Source organism: Nipponia nippon, unplaced genomic scaffold (genome assembly GCF_047370975.1).
Source record: "Nipponia nippon isolate SJK-2023a ecotype South Korea unplaced genomic scaffold, ASM4737097v1 scaffold_2, whole genome shotgun sequence".
NCBI lineage: Eukaryota > Metazoa > Chordata > Aves > Pelecaniformes > Threskiornithidae > Nipponia > Nipponia nippon.
Genome location: NW_028262336.1, coordinates 30,046,743 through 30,065,018, shown reverse-complemented (window position 1 = coordinate 30,065,018; position 18,276 = coordinate 30,046,743). Strand labels below are relative to the sequence as shown.

General features: G+C 40.4%; 2 protein-coding genes and 1 long non-coding RNA gene across 19 annotated transcripts in view; 2 read left to right on the top strand and 1 right to left on the bottom strand.

The window, feature by feature from the left end:
- The window catches only part of PAXBP1 (PAX3 and PAX7 binding protein 1), a 28,853-nt gene extending 22,623 nt beyond the window's left edge, over positions 1-6,230 (top strand). Inside the window, exons 16-20 of one of the 4 annotated variants that reach the window (XR_015704586.1) lie at positions 1,046-1,192; positions 1,621-1,775; positions 3,968-4,049; positions 4,758-4,883; positions 6,009-6,023. Coding sequence is in view for 3 of the 4 variants with exons in the window: in XM_087756549.1 (XP_087612675.1) it covers positions 1,046-1,192; positions 1,621-1,775; positions 3,968-4,049; positions 6,009-6,098 (474 nt within the window). In the remaining variant the exon portion in view is untranslated. Of the gene's footprint in view, positions 1-1,045; positions 1,193-1,620; positions 1,776-3,967; positions 5,739-6,008 lie in introns of those variants that run through there. The other 3 variants (XM_087756549.1, XM_087756551.1, XM_087756550.1) reach the window with 3 other exon arrangements.
- Positions 6,231-6,423: 193 nt separating this feature from the next.
- On the bottom strand, positions 6,424-12,761 carry LOC148055718 (uncharacterized). Of its 2 annotated transcripts, none has more exons than XR_015704588.1 (3): positions 12,638-12,761; positions 7,998-8,068; positions 6,424-6,956 (listed from the first exon to the last, which is right to left on the bottom strand). It is a non-coding gene; the product is annotated as an uncharacterized LOC148055718 (long non-coding RNA). The 2 variants fall into 2 exon arrangements; XR_015704587.1 differs by having other exon boundaries at positions 12,387-12,715.
- Positions 12,762-13,026: 265 nt separating this feature from the next.
- Positions 13,027-18,276, top strand: part of SYNJ1 (synaptojanin 1) — a 67,292-nt gene continuing 62,042 nt past the window's right edge. For 12 of the 13 annotated variants that reach the window (XM_087756545.1, XM_087756537.1, XM_087756540.1 and 9 more), the window contains exons 1-2: positions 13,027-13,179; positions 14,496-14,641. In XM_087756545.1, the coding sequence (XP_087612671.1) occupies positions 14,518-14,641 (124 nt within the window). In that variant the 5' untranslated portion in view covers positions 13,027-13,179; positions 14,496-14,517. Of the gene's footprint in view, positions 13,180-14,495; positions 14,642-18,276 lie in introns of those variants that run through there. The other variant, XM_087756544.1, reaches the window with a different exon arrangement.

Here is an 18,276-nt window from a genome sequence, read left to right as displayed (position 1 = left end):
TGACTGTTGTAGCTTATTTCCGATAAAAGGCTGTGAAGAAAATTAACTCCCAGCTAAACAGGAAAGTAAAGTATGAGACCATGTTGATTGAACTGCAGATCTCCATGATCACGCAAACAGAACTCTTATCTGGAATTTTCTATTTAAATTGCAGCAGTGAGGGAGGCTGTATTCTGAATAGGTTTGCAGTCACTTTATTTGCTTAAAATATTTGGCATGGAATTCTTTCACTTTGACATAAAAGTCAACTTCTTAAATGCTGTCTAGAGCAAAAAATGCACACAGCTCATTTATTAAAATACCGTTGTTAAAAGTGAAACAGGTCACTTATTTAGGGCTTGTGTCTCTTTTAAGAGTGAAATTGACTGCTTCGGGCAGTATCTGTCAGAGCCTGGGCAGTTTAGAAGTATGCATGCTGTTACCACTGTTTTATTTTAGGGAAGCATTAAAAATACAGCTCTCTTGCGCTAGCAAGTCAGTTATAGCATCACAGACGAGCAGAAATAGAAGCTGGGAGGCAAACGCTCCTTTACTGTTTCCTGATGATCTGCCTCAACAGTAAACTGCTGGCTGCGTGCATTTGTACGAGGCTGGCAGCAGTTCTCCCCAGGCCATGCGCCAGTGAGGAATGACAGCTGTACAGTTAGCTTAGGCAGCACTCCCCTGGGGGACGCTTTCTGCATCTCTTGTGTCACCGTGCCTTGGAAATGAGGGTATGCTGACAGCGTAGATGGGGATTTCATTGACAAGGGGGCTGCGAACTTGCCCCTGTGTGGCATATGCGAGAGAGAACAAGATGGCTTAAAACTTCAATTATTTTTTTCTGATTTCTTGTGCAAAACATGAGCAAAGTTGAGGTGGTGGTGGTTGTATGACAATTTATAATGCTCTAGGCTGGTACTTCGTGGATTCTGAATGGTTTTGAAGCTAACAGAAGGCATATTTCCACTGCTTACCTTGGTCGTGCTGTTGCATGTGAAGAGGCATGAACTTCCTGGTTTCAGTACGTTTTTAAATACTTATTTTCCCTGTGTTGTATTTTCAGTTATTAGGAAACTTTCTCCAGTGGTATGGAATCCTTTCAAACAAAACTCTCCAGGAACTGTCAATAGATGGTCTGCTAAACAGATACATTCTTATGGCTTTTCAAAACTCTGAGTATGGAGAGGACAGCATTAAGAAAGCTCAAAGTGTAAGTAAAATCATACAATGTTTAAAAGCACTTGTAATTCACAAATTTCAACTGAAGGAAAAATGTAGGTAAAGCTTGAGGTTACCTGTGAAATCTTGGCTTTGATTTCTCAAAGTTGTAATGTCAGTGAAAATTTTATTTCAGTTTATTTTATTTTTTAAATATACAAACTAAAGAAAGAACCTTCTCTGGCTCATACCTGTAGATAGTTTAGGTGTAGTGTAGCTTTTGGGGTTTTACTGCTTGAATTTTGGACTGGGTTTTTTTTGTTAGGGTTTTTTTGGGGGTTTTTTTGGTAGGTTTCTCACTGTTTCTCTCAATTCGGCCTTGTTACTGCAGTCCTACCTGGCAGACTTGACAAATCATGTCAGATAGCTTTTAAAATTTTGTTACATTGTGTTTAACTTTCTTTTTCCTGTTATGTCTAGGTAATTGCTTGCTTTCCTAAACAGTGGTTCGCTAATCTAAAAGGAGACAAGACTATTTCTCAGCTAGAAAACTTCTGTAGATACCTTGTTCATCTGGCTGATACAATTTATAGAAACAGCATTGGTTGCTCTGATGTAGAGAAAAGAAATGCGAGGTAACTTGCTTTGAGTTAATGCGGTTGCAATTTTTGTGCTTTGTGTCATTTTGCTGATGCATGCAAACGTGGGTAAATATCTCCATACTGCTGCATGTCTTTTGAAACTTCTTTGAATTTAAGCTTAAAAAATGTTACAGTATGGTAGGTGGGGAGATTTTTAAGGTGTCTGAAAACAGCAACTGCTGGAAATCTTTAAACATTCATAATATATTCTGCACTACTGCTTAGTGTCACTGATTCTGGCAAATTTTGTAGCTACTGGTTTTGGACTGTTCCACTTTGTGAGCCTGTTACCGATTCCTGTATAATGGCTTCTAAATTACAAACTGTGCTTTTGTATACAGCACAAAAGTTCTGACTTTATTTACACAACCAACTAGATGAACCTGTTTTCCCCTAGATCAAAGAGTCGTTTACTTGTATCTGGTAACCAGCATAATTAAAATTTTGGATTAAATCCATAAATGTTACTGCCGGCCAAGTAGCCTGAAATGCTATGGGTGTGTCGTTTTAAGCAATGATAAACTTAAAAACCAAATGTTGCACTGATACGCAGGAATATAACAAGACTGGAAGATGGTTTATTCCTGTGCTGTTGCATGAGAAGGAAAGGTTTTGAGGTCAATAGTTCTGTTGTTTCAGCAAACCTGAAACTTGGAAAGACGAACCCCCTTGCTACCTGCGTTAGTCATTCTTGATAGCTGAACTTGCTTGAGCCTTTGTTGAGTTACTCTTCAATTATTGAGGCTCTCCGGGGGGTTAGATCCTTCTCCCTTTTTGATCTTATGCATAGCACTGAAACATAGAGACAGAAGTTTCCCTTAAACTGTAGCAGAAAAATCTTGGTTAAGAGGTTTTTGGTGTTTTTTTCTGGTACCAATTTTTTTTCCAGTTACCACGTTGGTTATTAGACACTTTTCTGTCTTTAGAGTCACTTTTGGCTGTGGCATAGGAATCATCTCATTTTCAGAGGACACCGAGCTTTGTGTCACACTGGGTTGTGCTCAAATAACTTTTTATCTGCTCTCGGGTTATGCCTCAGAAGTTTGCATCCAAAGTATAATAGTAGGGTCACATACCAATTTAAGTTTCCCATGATTCAAATTCTAAATAGACTTGTTATTCCTTCCTTTCTAAAACCAAAATGCCTAGCCTGGCATGATACTGGAATTGAAATGAAGGAGTTGAGAGAGAATCCAGTAGAGATTCAGCTTTCTGTCTTTTGGTAGCCTGTTTCTAAATTTGAAAGAACTTTCTTTACCAGCTGAAATGATAACTTGATAAAACTTTTGTATTGGAAAAGAAACATCCAATTAATCCTTTTTTTCATAGTGAGCTCTAATTTAATTTCTTATCTTCTGTCCTCCTGCTTTTTCCTGGCATTTAACAAATCTGTTGCCATTGCCCCCATTAAGCAGATAAAATAAGTCTGCAGCATAAATATTACTTTTTATAACTGAAGAATGTTATGTCTTTTCATATAAAACCTAGTACAGTTGTTTGAAACAAAAATGTGTTAATTTCTGCCGAGAGGGAAGTGCATCTTTACCGATGTCTGTTGGTGCTAGTTTTCCAAATGTTGGATGCTTTTTCACAGACCACTAGGTTCATTTTTAAGATTAATTTTGAACTTCTAGTATTTTTTTGAGAGACTGGTCTAAATTTCATGTCCATACTCCTAGCAAGATACCAAAATTGTTCTTGACAGCTGAAGAAGTACAGTCCTCCTAGCAGTTTGTTCACTCTGAGCTTCCTAGATTGACCTGAATTGTAATGCAGTTCACTGGTGGTAAACTTCATACCTTTTTAAAGCATACATTAAAGCATACTTTCTGTCTTGGGTTTTTTGTTTGTTTGTTTGTTTTCCTGGCTTAAACATTAGTTACCAAGAGCTGTGACTCATTGCACAGTACCATAACTAATCCAAGACTTTTTTTGAGATTATACTGCAACTAGTTATTAAACCATATTGTATGATTAATTCCTACTCCCAAAATAAATTTTTCAGTTTCGGCACAAAGCTGATAACCAGCTTCTTTTATCAGACTAAGCAAGTGGAGGAGCAGATGATGTGAAGTTATCTGAAACGGATTTGCTGTATGGATTCATAATGTAGTCTTCTGTTGAAATATTAATACTTGTACACGATTGTGCCTTTCCTGTATTGACTTCTCCTTCCTCTTTTTTAGGGAGCACATAAAGCAGATCATAAAGCTTCTAGCAAGTATCCGAGCACTGGATCATGCTGTGACAGTTGCGAATGATCACAATGTAAAAGAGTTAAAGATTTTAATAGAAGGAAAATAGATTTTTCCAACAACTCATTTTGAGCTTTAAAACCATTCCTGATGTGTAATTTATGTACATATGTAAAGTTTCTTAAACTGTAAAGTATTGATCTTTGTTTTAATACAAAGTGCATTCTTATATACAGCATCCTTAAAAAAAAAAAAAAATTGACTTTGAAAACAAAAATGGAATCCCAAGATTGTCATCTTTACAGAAATCAGATTTTCCTTAAAGTTTCTCAAAATCTTGTTTACAAAAATACTTTGTACCCATGATTAGTAGTCATCTACTCCTGTTAATTGTTCCATGGTTAACTGGAATGTGTATAATATATTATGTGTAATACAATGTATGCATTGTATACCACCATGTTGCTTTCACACTGGATATAGAGATCTTGTACTGTTGGAATAAGCCTTTCATTTGCTAAAAAAATACTTATTTTGACAATAAAATGATCATTATTGGTCAAAAGGGCTGGCAAAACATTCAAATATGTGAAAATCACTTGAGCTAAAGAATAGAGACACTTTCAAATGGAACCTGACCATTAAAAAGCAGCTGTGCTGCACTCAAATTGGAATAGTTAAAAATTATTTGCATTCAGAATATGGAATTCTTAAGACTGTTCTTAGAAACAAAACAGAAAGGAAAACTCAAATCAATGCTTAATTATTTTTTTTAATACAGGCATACAATGAGAAATTGTGATTATTACGCAGATACACGTGACAGCACTTCCTAAGCCCCAAACACCTTTCATTTTGTAGGAGTAATAGTTTACCCATGGACTCTGGACCCTCGTTCCTTGTGCAAGTTGGTTAAATTCACTGTTTGTGTCTTTTGGGGTTTTTTGCTGTTGGGGGCGGGGAGGGGGTGTTTTTTTGTTTTGTTTTTGGTTTTTTTTGTAACTTCATATAAGGAACCTGTTTCTTCTGATTGGTATGGCTAAAGATGTCAAGCAAAATGAAGGTGAAGAAAATTTTACATCCTATGATTTGAAGTCTTTATATTGTAGTAAATACTCAAATGTTACACTTCCCACTAAATACCATCTAAGAATAGTCTTGCCAAAAAAAGCATTTAAGTTAAATGTAAATTAAAAAGAAAACACTTCCAGAATATGATGATTTCCATCAGAACGCTAGCAACTTGATCGTGGAGTCTAAGGCATGGGAACAGCTGTAGTAGCCTTGGATTAAGAACTATTTCCAGGTGTGCCCTACTTTTTTGGGGAACTGTAGCAATAAATTGGCATACTGAATAACATAAATCATTGTATTTTATGCTCATGTCATGTGGTATAAATGAGTATATTTAAAATGTGCAGTTTGTAATATGCACACTTCATTTGGACACTGAACAATTGTTTTTCTGAACTGTTGGGATTGATGGAGTACATTCAGAAATAACTGCTTTTAAAAATCGTTTCAATAAACTCGTCTGTCAAGGAGCTGTTGCAGTGCAACTTGGTAAGCTTTATTCCTTTAGGAAGGTGGTAAAGGAAATGATATGTGTGCTGGCTGACTCTTTAATATGTCAGAAAGAAAAAATCATCCTTAGAAGGTGAATTTTTAGAGTGAACAAAAGTCTCTTTACTTTGAAAATGAAATAGGATAAACACTGGAATTCATATACTTACATAAAGATCGGTTAAGATATTTCAAAAGATTATCCTGCTGGTAGTTATGTGATTTAATAGTGACAGATTTTACCTTTTACGTGCTTAAAATTTTACTGATTTTAGTATTCTGTTAGACTGAAAAGGACACAAATAATCCATGCTACCAACGTTTCTAAAAGACAATTTATTTATACTCAAGTGACTTAATCATCAGAGAGATGCAAAGTTGCAGAATGTTTGGTTGAGAGAGGGAGAAGGGAGGGGTAATAAAAAATATGCAAAATGAGATTTTTTTTTTATTTTTTTTTTCTCACAAGGAGGAACAATCCTGTACAGAGACTTCTCTGCATCTTAACGCATGCCTGCCTTCTAGTCGCAGGATCTCCAGGGTGAGGATGCATAGTTGAGACACCTTTTGTACAGCCTAGTTTGGCTACTCTTTCTAGTCTAGCCACTGCAATATAAAGCTCAGTGAGGGTTAACTTCCTGGCTTTAGGATAAAGTCCTTAACACCGGCTTTTATGCTACAACAAAACTACTGCCGGTATTCAGAAGAGCTGCTACCCTTACCCCTGTGATTGTATATGTGGTTTTTGGGGGGTGGGTATATTCTGTGGACAGAATAAAATATGCTCAAGCACTTCTAAGACCTGTGCTGCCAAGTTAGGTTGGTTGCCCAACTGGATAGTTAGTGTTACTGTTTGCAAATGAACGTAAACATCTAATATTACTGCAGGGGTGAAAATGTACTTTATTTCTGTTTGGATATTTTAGACAATGGAATTCCTTCAACTGAAATTACTGAAAGAGCTGCAGAAATTTAGAAGCCCGTCCTCTCTGAATATATTAACATAAGTGCGCATTGCGTAGTGTCAAATTCGTTCAGAATCACTGAGTAGCAACCTCAAATGCCAAAGCTTTTCACTAGTTTTTCCATATTCAGAATGTTGACTGCCATCTAATACCGAAGCCACAAGGTGGCAGATTCAGATTTCAGTACTGGAAAATAATGGAAGTACTTGACCAGGAGGTGTCAGAGTTTGGATTTTCAATTACAAAATTTTTCAAACGCTGGGGGTAATAAAGCTAGAGAGTGCAGGAAAAGGGTTGGAGTCGACTGTTCTCTTCTGGTGCCAGGTGCCTCTGTCGAAAAAGGTGGCCTGTTGACAAAAGGTGGCCAGCAGTAGTCTGTCTGCGCTGAAAGCCGCCTTCAGCCTCGCTCTGCTGTCCAGCCGGTCTCTGTGGTGGTGGTGTGCTGAGCTGGGCTAATAAAGCAACAGTAACTGGATTTCTTTTGGAAATCAGGTTTATTCACACCCTACTGCCTCCCTGGGAAGAATACTTGTAGTGAGTCTTTCCCTTGCTCTCCCTGGCTGTAGTTCAGGGAGGAGAAAAGCTACAGGTTCAAGCCATCAGCTATCATCTCAAACTTTGCATTTCTTCTCAGTGAAAATATATAGATCTATAACTACAAAACTTAATGCAGGTTTGTAACTGCAGCTTCAGTGGGTGTGCACACTACCAATGGAGCTCCAGACTAGTGGAGCAGCAAAGCTCAGGACATTTATTAAAAATACAGGCATTTTGCTCCCCCTGGGATCATGACTAGGACTGTAAGGGAGGGAATGAGGAGAATATCTTCCCTGTAACCTCATTATAAATTATAGCTACAGAGAATCTTTTTTTCAAGATAGCCTGTAGTCATTTTGCTAATTAACTGCTGCAGAAGACCAGTTACTCATATTACACTTAGCCCGTCCTCCCTCTGCTCCAACGACAGCACGTGGCTGCGGTGTCTAAGCCCTCGCACGCCTGAGGAGTTTCTCCCTCCTGTCCCCATACAGTGTCACATTTGGAGAACAACAGCATGAAGAAACTTGCAGCAAAGTATACTTGTGGGTGATAAGTAATCTAACTTCTCATTTTGGGCAATGTGGCGCCTTTCCTATGTATAAATGGTTAGAATTGTATAGGCACGTAAAGACTTTATGTAAATAAATGTCACCCAATTTTACTTATAAACAAAATAACCACTTTCACATCTACTACTTCACCTGTATCTCACTTATTGAGGCAAATTAAATGCTCCTAGCAAAGTGGTCATACTTTACGTCATGATCTTTAAACAATGTTACACAACTACTTCTTGGTTGAGGTATAATCCAAGGACAACTGCTTTAACGTTAGCCTCCCACAGTTTACCCCGTGTATCTCACTGTTCACTATCAAAATTAACAAATAATTATAACATGTTAAGAGACCGATGTCCTAGATGATGATGAAATCCCATGTGAGAAGGTACTAACACATGAAGTGGCATGGCCATCTTTCTGCTGCTCAGAACTCCGCAGGGACTCGTGAGAAAGTCTAATAACCTCTTCAGCAGTTAGCGTTGTTTAGGAAAAGGAAAAATGTGGAACATGTAAGAAAAAATCGCATGTAAAATTGTCGGTCATTGACATTTTTATGAACAGGGTAATATATTACAGAATTATTACAGTTATTTAATTATTATAATTGTTTTATTATACAGTTATGTATGATTACAGTTACAGAATTACCTTTACCCTAAAGGTCACCAATAGCAAAGGGAAAACCTTGTCCTTTGCTATAAAGGAAAACAAAGTGAAATCTGAAATGTGAAATGGAGAAGTTTGAGGAAAAATTGTGCAGATGCAGGGAGCCACGTGATTCCTCTTTCTCCTCCTTTCAGATACATCTCATTTTCTGCAAGTTCGTTAATCAGTGGTTCTGCTTTCAGTTCTCCCTAAGTTACCCTACAAAAAAGGCATTTTTTTAGAAAGAACCCTAAATATATATACTGGGGGAGGCGATATGCACCTCCAGTGTTGATGTAGTGTACAGCTTTGGTACAATGACTTGGTGAGGTTTGTTTTAACAGGCGGAACATCCTCTTATGTGTGGTGGTGCTTAAAAGCAGCATCCCTGTCACCTTAGGTTTACGAGTTGCCCAGTGAAAATTAAATGTCCTGGGATCAGTGGTCTAAAAGGAAATAACAATACCTATGATCTGACCATTAGGCTTTACCTGTGAAGTCACAGGCAAACCATTCCTGCAAGAGTCAGTAGTGGCGTGTACAGAAAGGAGAACTCTGAGGAGGCTTCAAAAATGGTTGTCGCAAGGAGGGAGGATGGTTGTGGTTTTTTGAGAAACTCGCACGCAACCAACAGGATGGATCAGAGTTGAGTGGTTTTGCCCTGTGTGTGGTACATCAGACATAAAACTTTGGTAGCCTTACAATTGTTAGTTGAATTACTCTCCCTGCACCATGAAATAATGTAGGATTTTTTTTCGAAGAGTACTTAATTTCTGTATATAACGAAAACTCTTGCCCTAAAAAAATGAATGGGGATGAAATAATTGCATGGAGACAAACTTAATAATACAAGGGCCTGCAATTTAAGGCTCTGCTCCAAACAATGACTTAAGCATATGGTTTTGTTCAAATATGTGAACTGTCCCGTTGACTCCACTTGCGTTACTTTTGTGCTTTATGTGCACAGTTAAATATTTTCATAGAATCACAGAATGCGTTGCGATGGGAGGGACCTTTAAAGGTCATCTAGTCCATCCCCCCTGGAATTGGCAGGGACATCTACAACTAGATCAGGTTGCTCTAAGTCCCATCCAGCCTGGCCTTGAATGTTTCCAAGGATGGGGTATCTACCACCTCTCTGGGCAACCCGTTCCAGTGTTTCACTACCTTCATTGTAAAAAATTTCTTCTTTATATCTAGTCTAGTTTTCATAGAGCAGAGACCTGGAGTGAAGCACAGATGTATCTCCAAGATTTGGTGCAGTATTTTTCTTACATGCTTAAGCCCAAATTTCCATAGCCTAGATTTCATACAAGTTCTTGAGTATTGTCTGTTTACTGTTTTTTGTGATAACCTAGCTAACAGAAAACATTAAGCAGGATGTAGGTTGTGTGACTATGGGCCTCACACACCCCGGGGACATGTGGCTTAAAATCACTGTATTGCACTTAAATTACATATTGTCATTTTACCCAAAAGCTCCAATCAGGATAAGACATTAATTGACCTAAAGATACTAAAATTATAACGTACACACATGGTTACTACCTCAAGGAGCTAGCAGTTCAGAGAAGCTGCATCTGCAAACAAGCGGTGGATAGAGCAAACTCAGCTTTAAAGATTTAACGAGTGGTAGGAGTTTGCAGGAGTAAGGCCTATGGTAAGTGCTAGGAAGGATATGCAAAGTAAATATAATTCCAAAACTTTCATTTATTTGTTGTTGATGTGCCAATTTATCGACGTACACCACCGCAGATGTCCCTAAGAAAATGGTGGTTTGAACACATAGTGGAATGGGTAAAATAGTCGGTGGCCTCGCTGCCAGCGGTGCACGTGCCAGAGCCTGGCAGCCCTGGGCTGCTGCTCTGCCAAGGGGAGAGGCAGGGGGTGTGAAGCTGCTGATACCGCTGAGGCTCGCTCTCTCCCCGTTTTTTGCCATTGCTGTTTTTCGCACTCCTCCTCCCACTTTTGCAGCAGGATCTGCAGGCCCAGAAACCTTCCTCTTCCCCTTTCAGGCATCCTAATTCTACCTTTACATCTGTCCTCCCTGTGACAAACGCAGCATGGCCCTGGGCTTCCTCACCTTTTTGATACCAAAGGTAAATGTTGCCTAGGTTGCTGAGAAGCCTTGAGCCAACTCTGCTTTCAGACAGCAAAGACCTTTTAAACAGGCTCTGCTCTGAAGCCCAGTGAGGTCATGGCGGGTTGACCTTGGACTGCCGCCAGATGCCCACCCAGATGCTCTCTCGCTCCCCTCCTCAACAGGACAGGGTGAGAAAATAGGATGAAAAAGCTTGTGGGTCAAGATAGAGGTGGGGAGATCATTTAACAATGGGAAACAGACTTGACTTGGGGAATTAATTTAATTTATTGCCAATTAAAATAGATTTGGATACGGAGAAACAAAGACAATTAACACAACACCTTCCCCCCGCCCCTTTATCCCAGGCTCAACTTCACTTCTTTATTCCCAACTCCTCTACCTCCTTCCTCCTCCCTGAGCTCCAGCTACAGAGCTCTCAACATTTCCAAGTATTTAAGGTTGGTGAGATTCTGAAATTCAGTTGGCAGGTGGGGAGAAATTACCAAAACCTTTTATTACACAAAATTGAGGAACAAATTAAATTTTGTTTGTAATATGCTTTGCTACATTATGCAGTATATTACACTGGCAATTAGAATCAAATATTCATTCTCATTTTCCATTAACTTATAAACAGCAGTATTTTCTAAAGTCAATGATAGCTTTATTAAAGCTCCCACTATTGGATAACATTACATTTTTGACAGTCTCAGCTGATGTAAACTGATACTGGTGGATGAAAAATTGGACATGAGCTGGCAACGTGTGCTTGCAGCACAGAAAGCCAGCTGTATCCGGGGCCGCATAACAAGAAGCGTGGCCAGCAGGTGGAGGGAGGTCATTCTCCCCCTCTGCTCCACTCTGTGAGACCCCACCGGGAGCACTGCATCCAGCTCTGGGGTCCCCAGCACAAGACAGACGTGGACCTGTTAGAGTGGGTCCAGAGGAGGGCCACAGAAATGGGGGCCTCCCATTTGGGAGGGTTGGAACACCTCTCCTAGAAAGGCTGAGAGAGTTGGGGTTGTTCAGCCTGGAGAAGAAAAGGCTCCAGGGAGACCTTATTGCGGCCTTTCAATATATAAAAGGGGCTTATAAGAAAGATGAAGAGAAACATTTTACCAAGGCCTGTAGTGACAGGGGCAATGGTTTTAAACTGAAAGAGGGTAGGTTTAGATTGGACATAAGGAAGGTATTATTTACGTTAAGTGTGGGGAGACATTGGAACAGGTTGCTCAGCCCAGAGAAGTTGTGGGTGCCCCATCATTGGAAGCATTCAAGGCCAGGCTGGATGGAGGTTTGAGCAACCAAGATGTCCCTGTCCATGGCAGGGGTGGTTGGACTAGATGATCTCTGAAGGTCTCTTCCAACCCAAACCTTTCTGTGATTCAATGATTCTGTGATTATATTTTCAACTGATGCACTTCTCTGATGTTTTGAAAAGTCACTAAGCAAATAGTGGAGTAGTCCATTTTCAACTGCATAATAATGATTAGCTGTCAGAAAAAAATTACATTACCCTGAGGCAAAACATATGTGTTCATAAGAAAACAACCACACATGCCATCTGAATCTATTTTTAACGGCTGAAAAAAATGTGAATAAACTCGATACATCAATTGTTTTATGCTACAAGTATGTAACATTTTAGCCTCGGATGTATCTTTTAAAAAAAACCTTTAAATTGCTGTCCCTGTTAGTGATCTTCATGCATGGATAAAACCAGGACACACTTGCTTTGCTTTCACAGCAGCCACATTGCCATTCTTTTATTTTTACATTCTCAGTAGTAAAAAAGTTTCATGAGTTTCTTTTTGATGCTATGCTAGAGATAGTTCAATTACATGTGAGCGTCTACCATGAGCAAGTGAGAAATAGCATAAGCTGTAATAAGCTGCTAGCAATTATGCATTCTAATAATTTCAAAACCCATGGAACTTATCTTTAAATAGTCTTTTAAAATATGGTACTTTTATTTATCTATAGAACATTTTCATCAGGGTCGTCATAATGCGTGTAGGAAGTTGGCCAGCTAAAAATACACAAAGATTACTTACACTGTATTTTACATCACAAATATTTGCTCTGTGTTCTCTCCCACCAGTGTACTCCACTCAGCTGGTACTTATCCTATGGTAGGTATGTGGGATAAGACCATATGTAAATATCAAAAGATTATGTATACAATCTATTATTTCTTTAGAACAGACCAGAGCTATTCAGGGAATATATATCAAGCATAACTTCTTGCGTTTCAGTATGAAGTTTACAAGAAACAAAAAAGGGTCTTTCCATTTTTAATTTTTACCCTTCGCAATGCCCACTTCTCTCTTGCTTTTAGCACGTAGCTCTCAAACCGGCCTTCTGTCGTCTCCTCCGCAGCTTGCGAGGTGCCACCGACACAATACAGCACAGCTCCTGGGAAGCGGTACTCCTCCTCCACTTACAGCCTGAATGGAAATTTCCAAGGAGACGCTTACGGTCTCTCCCTAAAACTTCCCAAGCCCGCCGGGCCGAGACAGGCTTCAGCCCCCATTCAGTGCTCCCACCCGGCACCCGGTGAGCACCCGCGCTGACAGCTCCTCTGCCCACCCCGCCGCTCCCCGGGGGGGGCGGCGGCCGCTTAACGGCCGCCCTCGCGCCCCGCCTCACGCCGGGCCCGCCGCCCCAGGGCCCACCGCCCCAGCGCTCCCCGCTCCTCCGCCGCCGCCCTCTACCGACTTCCGGTGGCGGGAGGCGCAATGCGGAAGGGACGGCGGGGCCGGAGCGGAAGTGAGGTCCCGCGGGCTCCCGCGGCAGGGAGCGGAGGGGAGCGGAGCGGGCGGCCGTCGGTGGCAGGCGGCGCGGCCGGTGAGGGAGGCGCTGGTACCGCTGCGGCTGGGGGGGCCGGGGAGGGCGGCGGCGGCAGCGTCGGGGGGCGCTCGGCGCCTGTCAGTGCGCGGCGGAGCCGTCCCGGCTGTCGCCGTTGCGGAGCTCGGGCCGCGGGGGCGCCGCTGGCGCCAGACAAGATGGAGGCTCTGTCAGGGTCGTGGGTACCGGCGGCAGCGGGCTGTGGCGGGCGGCGGTGCGGGCCTGCCCTGGGCGGCAGGTGTTAGCCAGGCGGGGATCTGCTGGCCCGGAGCCGGCTCCGGGGCTGCCCCGCGGCCGGGCGCTGGGAGACTCGCGGCTGCTTGGTGGCCCCTTTCCTCCGGCCCGGCGAGGGAGAGGGGCTGGGGGTGAAGGGCCGGACCGGCGGCGCTGCGCCCGCAGGGGCCGCGCTGGAGGGCGGGGGCCGGCGTGTTCCCTACCGGCGGCGTGAAGTCCGTGTCCGCCCTGGAGGTTACGGGCACCGAGCTGAAGGGAAGGGAGAGGGCAGAACCCCCTGCTCCTGCCTTTCAGGAAGAATCTTCCCTCGCTGTATGTTTCCTGAGCTTAAGCCCTTAAAATTTGGCTGCTCTCGCGCTCGTTTATAGTTTCTTATTGTTTGGGGCTTATTGTTGTTTTAAAGGAAGCTGTGGCTCGCAGGCAGTTTCACTAGTACAGTACTGCAATGTTTCAGTCGTCAGCCACTGCAGGGGAGGGTTTAAATCCAAACAAAAACCTGCTTTCATTTAAAAAAAAGAAAACCAAAACAGGTTAACGTTTTTGTGTGATCTTTTAAAACGTCTTAACAGCTTTAGTGTTTAAAATATACTGTCATTTTGTACAAGGTCAGAATCAGTAAAATAGATCTAAAAATTGAAGCCTACCCAGGCTTCTGGTCCTCTGCATTTGGCATTAGTTTATGGTTAAGATAGCTGCCACTCTTACATATTTGTGGTGGCTAGAGAACCTTATTTTCATTCTTCTTTTTACTAAGAAGAAATCCTATTTGTTAAGTGTTGTGAAAGAAATTCTTGTTGTCTCTGAGAAGCTTTTAAATAAATCCTTTATTTTGAAAGATGTTTCTCTGGGTAATTGTGTTTTTGAAACATTGTTATGTTGTCTTTAGATAGTCCCTGTATTTGTTTTGGAACACAAGGTAAAACAAGTCTCATGAGGTAGAAAGATCGAGCAGGTTTTCTTTGTTGTTGTTTGTTTTCGTTAAACATGTAAAATCCTTAGGAAAGGATGCAAGTCAGGCCTGCTTTGCAGAAGGTATCTGGAAGCAAAAGAAGGTTTCACTAACATCATCTTGTGTTGGACAGGACTGCCTCTGATAAAGGCAAAATGGCTTTCAGTAAAGGATACCGTGTCTATCACAAGCTGGATCCGCTTCCATTCAGTGTGATAGTGGAAACCAGAAACAGAGAAGAATGTCTCATGTTTGAATCCGGAGCTGTGGCTGTCCTCTGTAAGTCGATATGTTTTGATAACTACAATGTAAAAAGTTGGAGGACTTGACATTGTGTAAGCTGTTTATTTATGGAATATAAAGAAGCAACTATTCTGTTCTCTTATTTGCTAACGGAGAGGCTTCTGATTTAAATGAGGGGGAAAAAAAAAAAAGACATTTTCATATCCTCATCTGTCAAAAGAGAATTTTACACATTTAATTACATTTCATGATGCGTGTATATTTTCGTGTATACTAAATTTTCTTCTTCTAATAGCTTCCAACAATATCTGCTTCTTTCTTTGGTTCTGAACAACCTTCTTTTGAATACATGATAACTCATCGAAAAGCTAATTCTCTATGTTGTATTTCATAATAAAAAATTCTATATTCTTAAATGGTATATCATCTTAATTTGTTTTTTTTATCTCATTTTGTATCATGACTTTGATGGCTTTTTGATTTTTACCTTTATTTTGTCCCTGTATTTTTAACCTATCATGAGACTCTGTATTGATTTGTCTTGTAATAAAATGAGTAATATTTGGAGCAAGGTGTCTTGCATTGCAAAGTTATTTTTACGTGTTTTAAGTGACAAATACATTAAACGTTTCCCTTAAATTCTTTTTGCCCCTCCTTTTTTTTTTTTAAGTCGTAGTTGAAGGAGGACACTAAAATCAGAAGTGCAGAAGAGATCCGCGAAGCCTATAGATAGGATTTTAAAATGTAGTTTGGTTTGTATTTTTCAGAAAGACTGAGCAGCTGGTTGCACAAGGTTTTGAAGCTTGTTTTTGATTCTTTTATAGAAAGCTTTCATACCGTGGAAGTATTTTTTTTAGTCAATAACTTTTTGATTAATTCATTCTGATTCCTGTTTGTGGTTTTCTAGCCTAGCGATTCTGAGCACCCAGTCAGAAAATGGGAGATTTGATTCAATGCCTGAAGTCTGAGTGGAATCAAAAACCTACCTTTCAGGAGGATGCTCTGGCTTTGAGACTGTGGAGTAGGCTGAATGGGGAGTGTGTTCTCTAACAAGACTCAGGGTTAGAAATGTGATTTCCAAAGAAGAGTGGGACTTGAGATACGTTTCCTTTCTTTGGTATTTGCAATTGGCCCTCCTGTATGTGAGGGTGCCCCTTGGCAGTGGCATGGTCTCTTTCTGAGGCACCTGACTGTCCCTGTGTAAGGTACTTACAAGTCGGGCCATAGAGTCATCTGTGCTGGACAGGCTGTATGAACAAGCTCTTCTAGCATATGGCTTAATCTGCACCTTTAATGTGCGATTAGAACAAGCTGCCATTAACTGTTAGAGGCCTGGCAGTGGGACGTGCCAGCATGATTGACCATATAGCTGCAATTTTGTGATGATCCATGTGAAAAACAATGAGTGCTTTTCTCTTGTTTTTGAGAATTTTTTTTTTTTCTGATACAGTTTCTTCTTACTGTGTATTTAAGTAATCTCATGGATTTTGCCAGCAGTATTTGAAAGGCATTGTGTAGTGTGGATTGGGTTGGGAATAAGTGTCCAGTCATAAAGCTAGTGAACAGGTTTAGTGAAACCCGTAAAAAAGGGGAAAATGCTTTGAAGATTTGTGGAAAATTTTATTTTAGCATGTATTTAGTAATTATTGAACATGCTTAAGTTACTTAAATTATTTTTAATACATTGCTCCTTATTCCTGAAAGTTATGCGCAAGAAGGACAGTAAGTTAGTTGCTTTTTGTGCTGTGATACGCTGCAGGCATCTGGATAAACTTTATTCTTTAAAAATTAAAAGCCGTATCAAAGTTCCTGCCCTCTTCTATGCCTCACCTTGTTATCAAACGGAGGGAAGTGGAACCTGAAGGAAGTTTGAAAGCCTCTCTCCTCTTGGGTTCTGTTCTTAGTAATAGCTTGTTACTAGTCTGTAAAGGTTTGTCCTTGATATTCTAATTGGTAGGTTGCAACATAGTAAACATTCATACTTAGCTAGAAGTAGTTACTCTGAATATTGTTTTCAATAACCTTAACAGGTAAACTGCTTACTCTTTTTCTGTCTGGTAAATGAGCATATCTTAGCAATGCATATTTAGCTGTGGCATTTTGCTTTAATTCCCTTCTTGCACCTAAACTCTTTCGGTACTGAAACACAAATCTTTTGTTAATGGTTGAAAGATCACAATCATACTCTTGAACTGACAGCAGAAAAAGTGCTAGAGTTCCCTAGCTCAGGATTTTTTTTCCCTCTTTTTTTTGCTTGCTGTTTGCTTCTGGTATCTATTCTTTTTAATACATATTTAAAGGAGTAGAATTACTAGTGCTTGGGGAAGATTTGTAAAGTACTACTTCTCCATCTCTCTGGTCATGCCACAGAAACCAGTCAGAAGATTCTAGTCTGTAGCCTTACAGAATTCTGGATATTCGCACCAATGTAAAAGCCAAAGTCAATGAAAGACTGGCCCTTGGGGAAGATTCCCCAGATGTTTGTAAAATCTGTGTGAATAGATAGAAAAATGGTCAGATCCCAGTATATATCAATTTAAATCAAGAACAGCATCACTTTAAACTGTTAAAAACTCGTATTTTTTGCTGATGGTACTAACACTTTTTAGACTCTACAAAAATTGGCAATACGGATCTCAAACGGTTAGACATTTTTCAAAAGATTTTAACAAATACTGAAGATAAAATAAGGTGTTCAGCCCTATACCCGATCATAGTTCTTACCTGTATGTAGAATGTATAATATAGGTACAATGTAGTGAAATGCACTTTACCATTAAAGGTGATTCATGTGGTTCAGTTCTGAGAGCCTCAGTGAGCTGCATCTTCTGGGGTATCCATGTATAGAAATTTGGATTTGAAATGGGCTAAGAGAAAGGAATGAAAGCTTACTGATCCTTTAAATGTCGTCTTAAAGGAAGTACATCTGTCATTTTGCTGAGGGAAGGATAACGGTATTAACCTTCATCCCCTTTAGATTCAATGAAGCGTTGCAGGATGATTCAGAGGGTTTAGTTAGGCCTCTGTATGAAATGCTATACAACTCATATGTTGTGTGATTTTCAGTGTGTCTTGTATGTGTTGTAACTGAATCTGTTACTTAAGTCAACAAGATGGAAGAAAGGAGGAGGGTCGAAGGGACAGTTCACGGAGGTGGCTGTTTCATAATCATTCAGTCTTAACATGGAAGCAGCCCAAGCCACGCTTCTGCTGGAATTGTTCTGTGTACTGCTTCTCTCGTGGATTAGCTAGTGTTACTGTGACCAACACATCTGAGAAATACTTTGCTTGTCTTTATATATTTAATACCTCTGTTATCAACTCGCTCCTAGTATTGGGCTAGGCCAAGATATTGAAGTCTGAGGGGATCCTGCCAGCTTGCTTCTCAAGGCCTTGTAAAAGCACTTAGTTTTAAATGTCAGCAGCTTCACTGCTGATTTGTTTAGAATTTAGTGGGAGGATGTCATAGATCTGTTTTTTCTTATTTGACATATAAAATAGACAGTATATTTATTCTTTGATATAGGACTCTCTAATGAGATATCTTACCTGTAAAGATTTCATTGACTGAGCAGGAGGGTGTTCTCTCTCCCTGTTCCTCTCTGGTGAGTCATAACGAAACGAGTGGGAAGCTGTCTTTACTCCTGTCGCCTGCGATGAGTAAAGGAGAA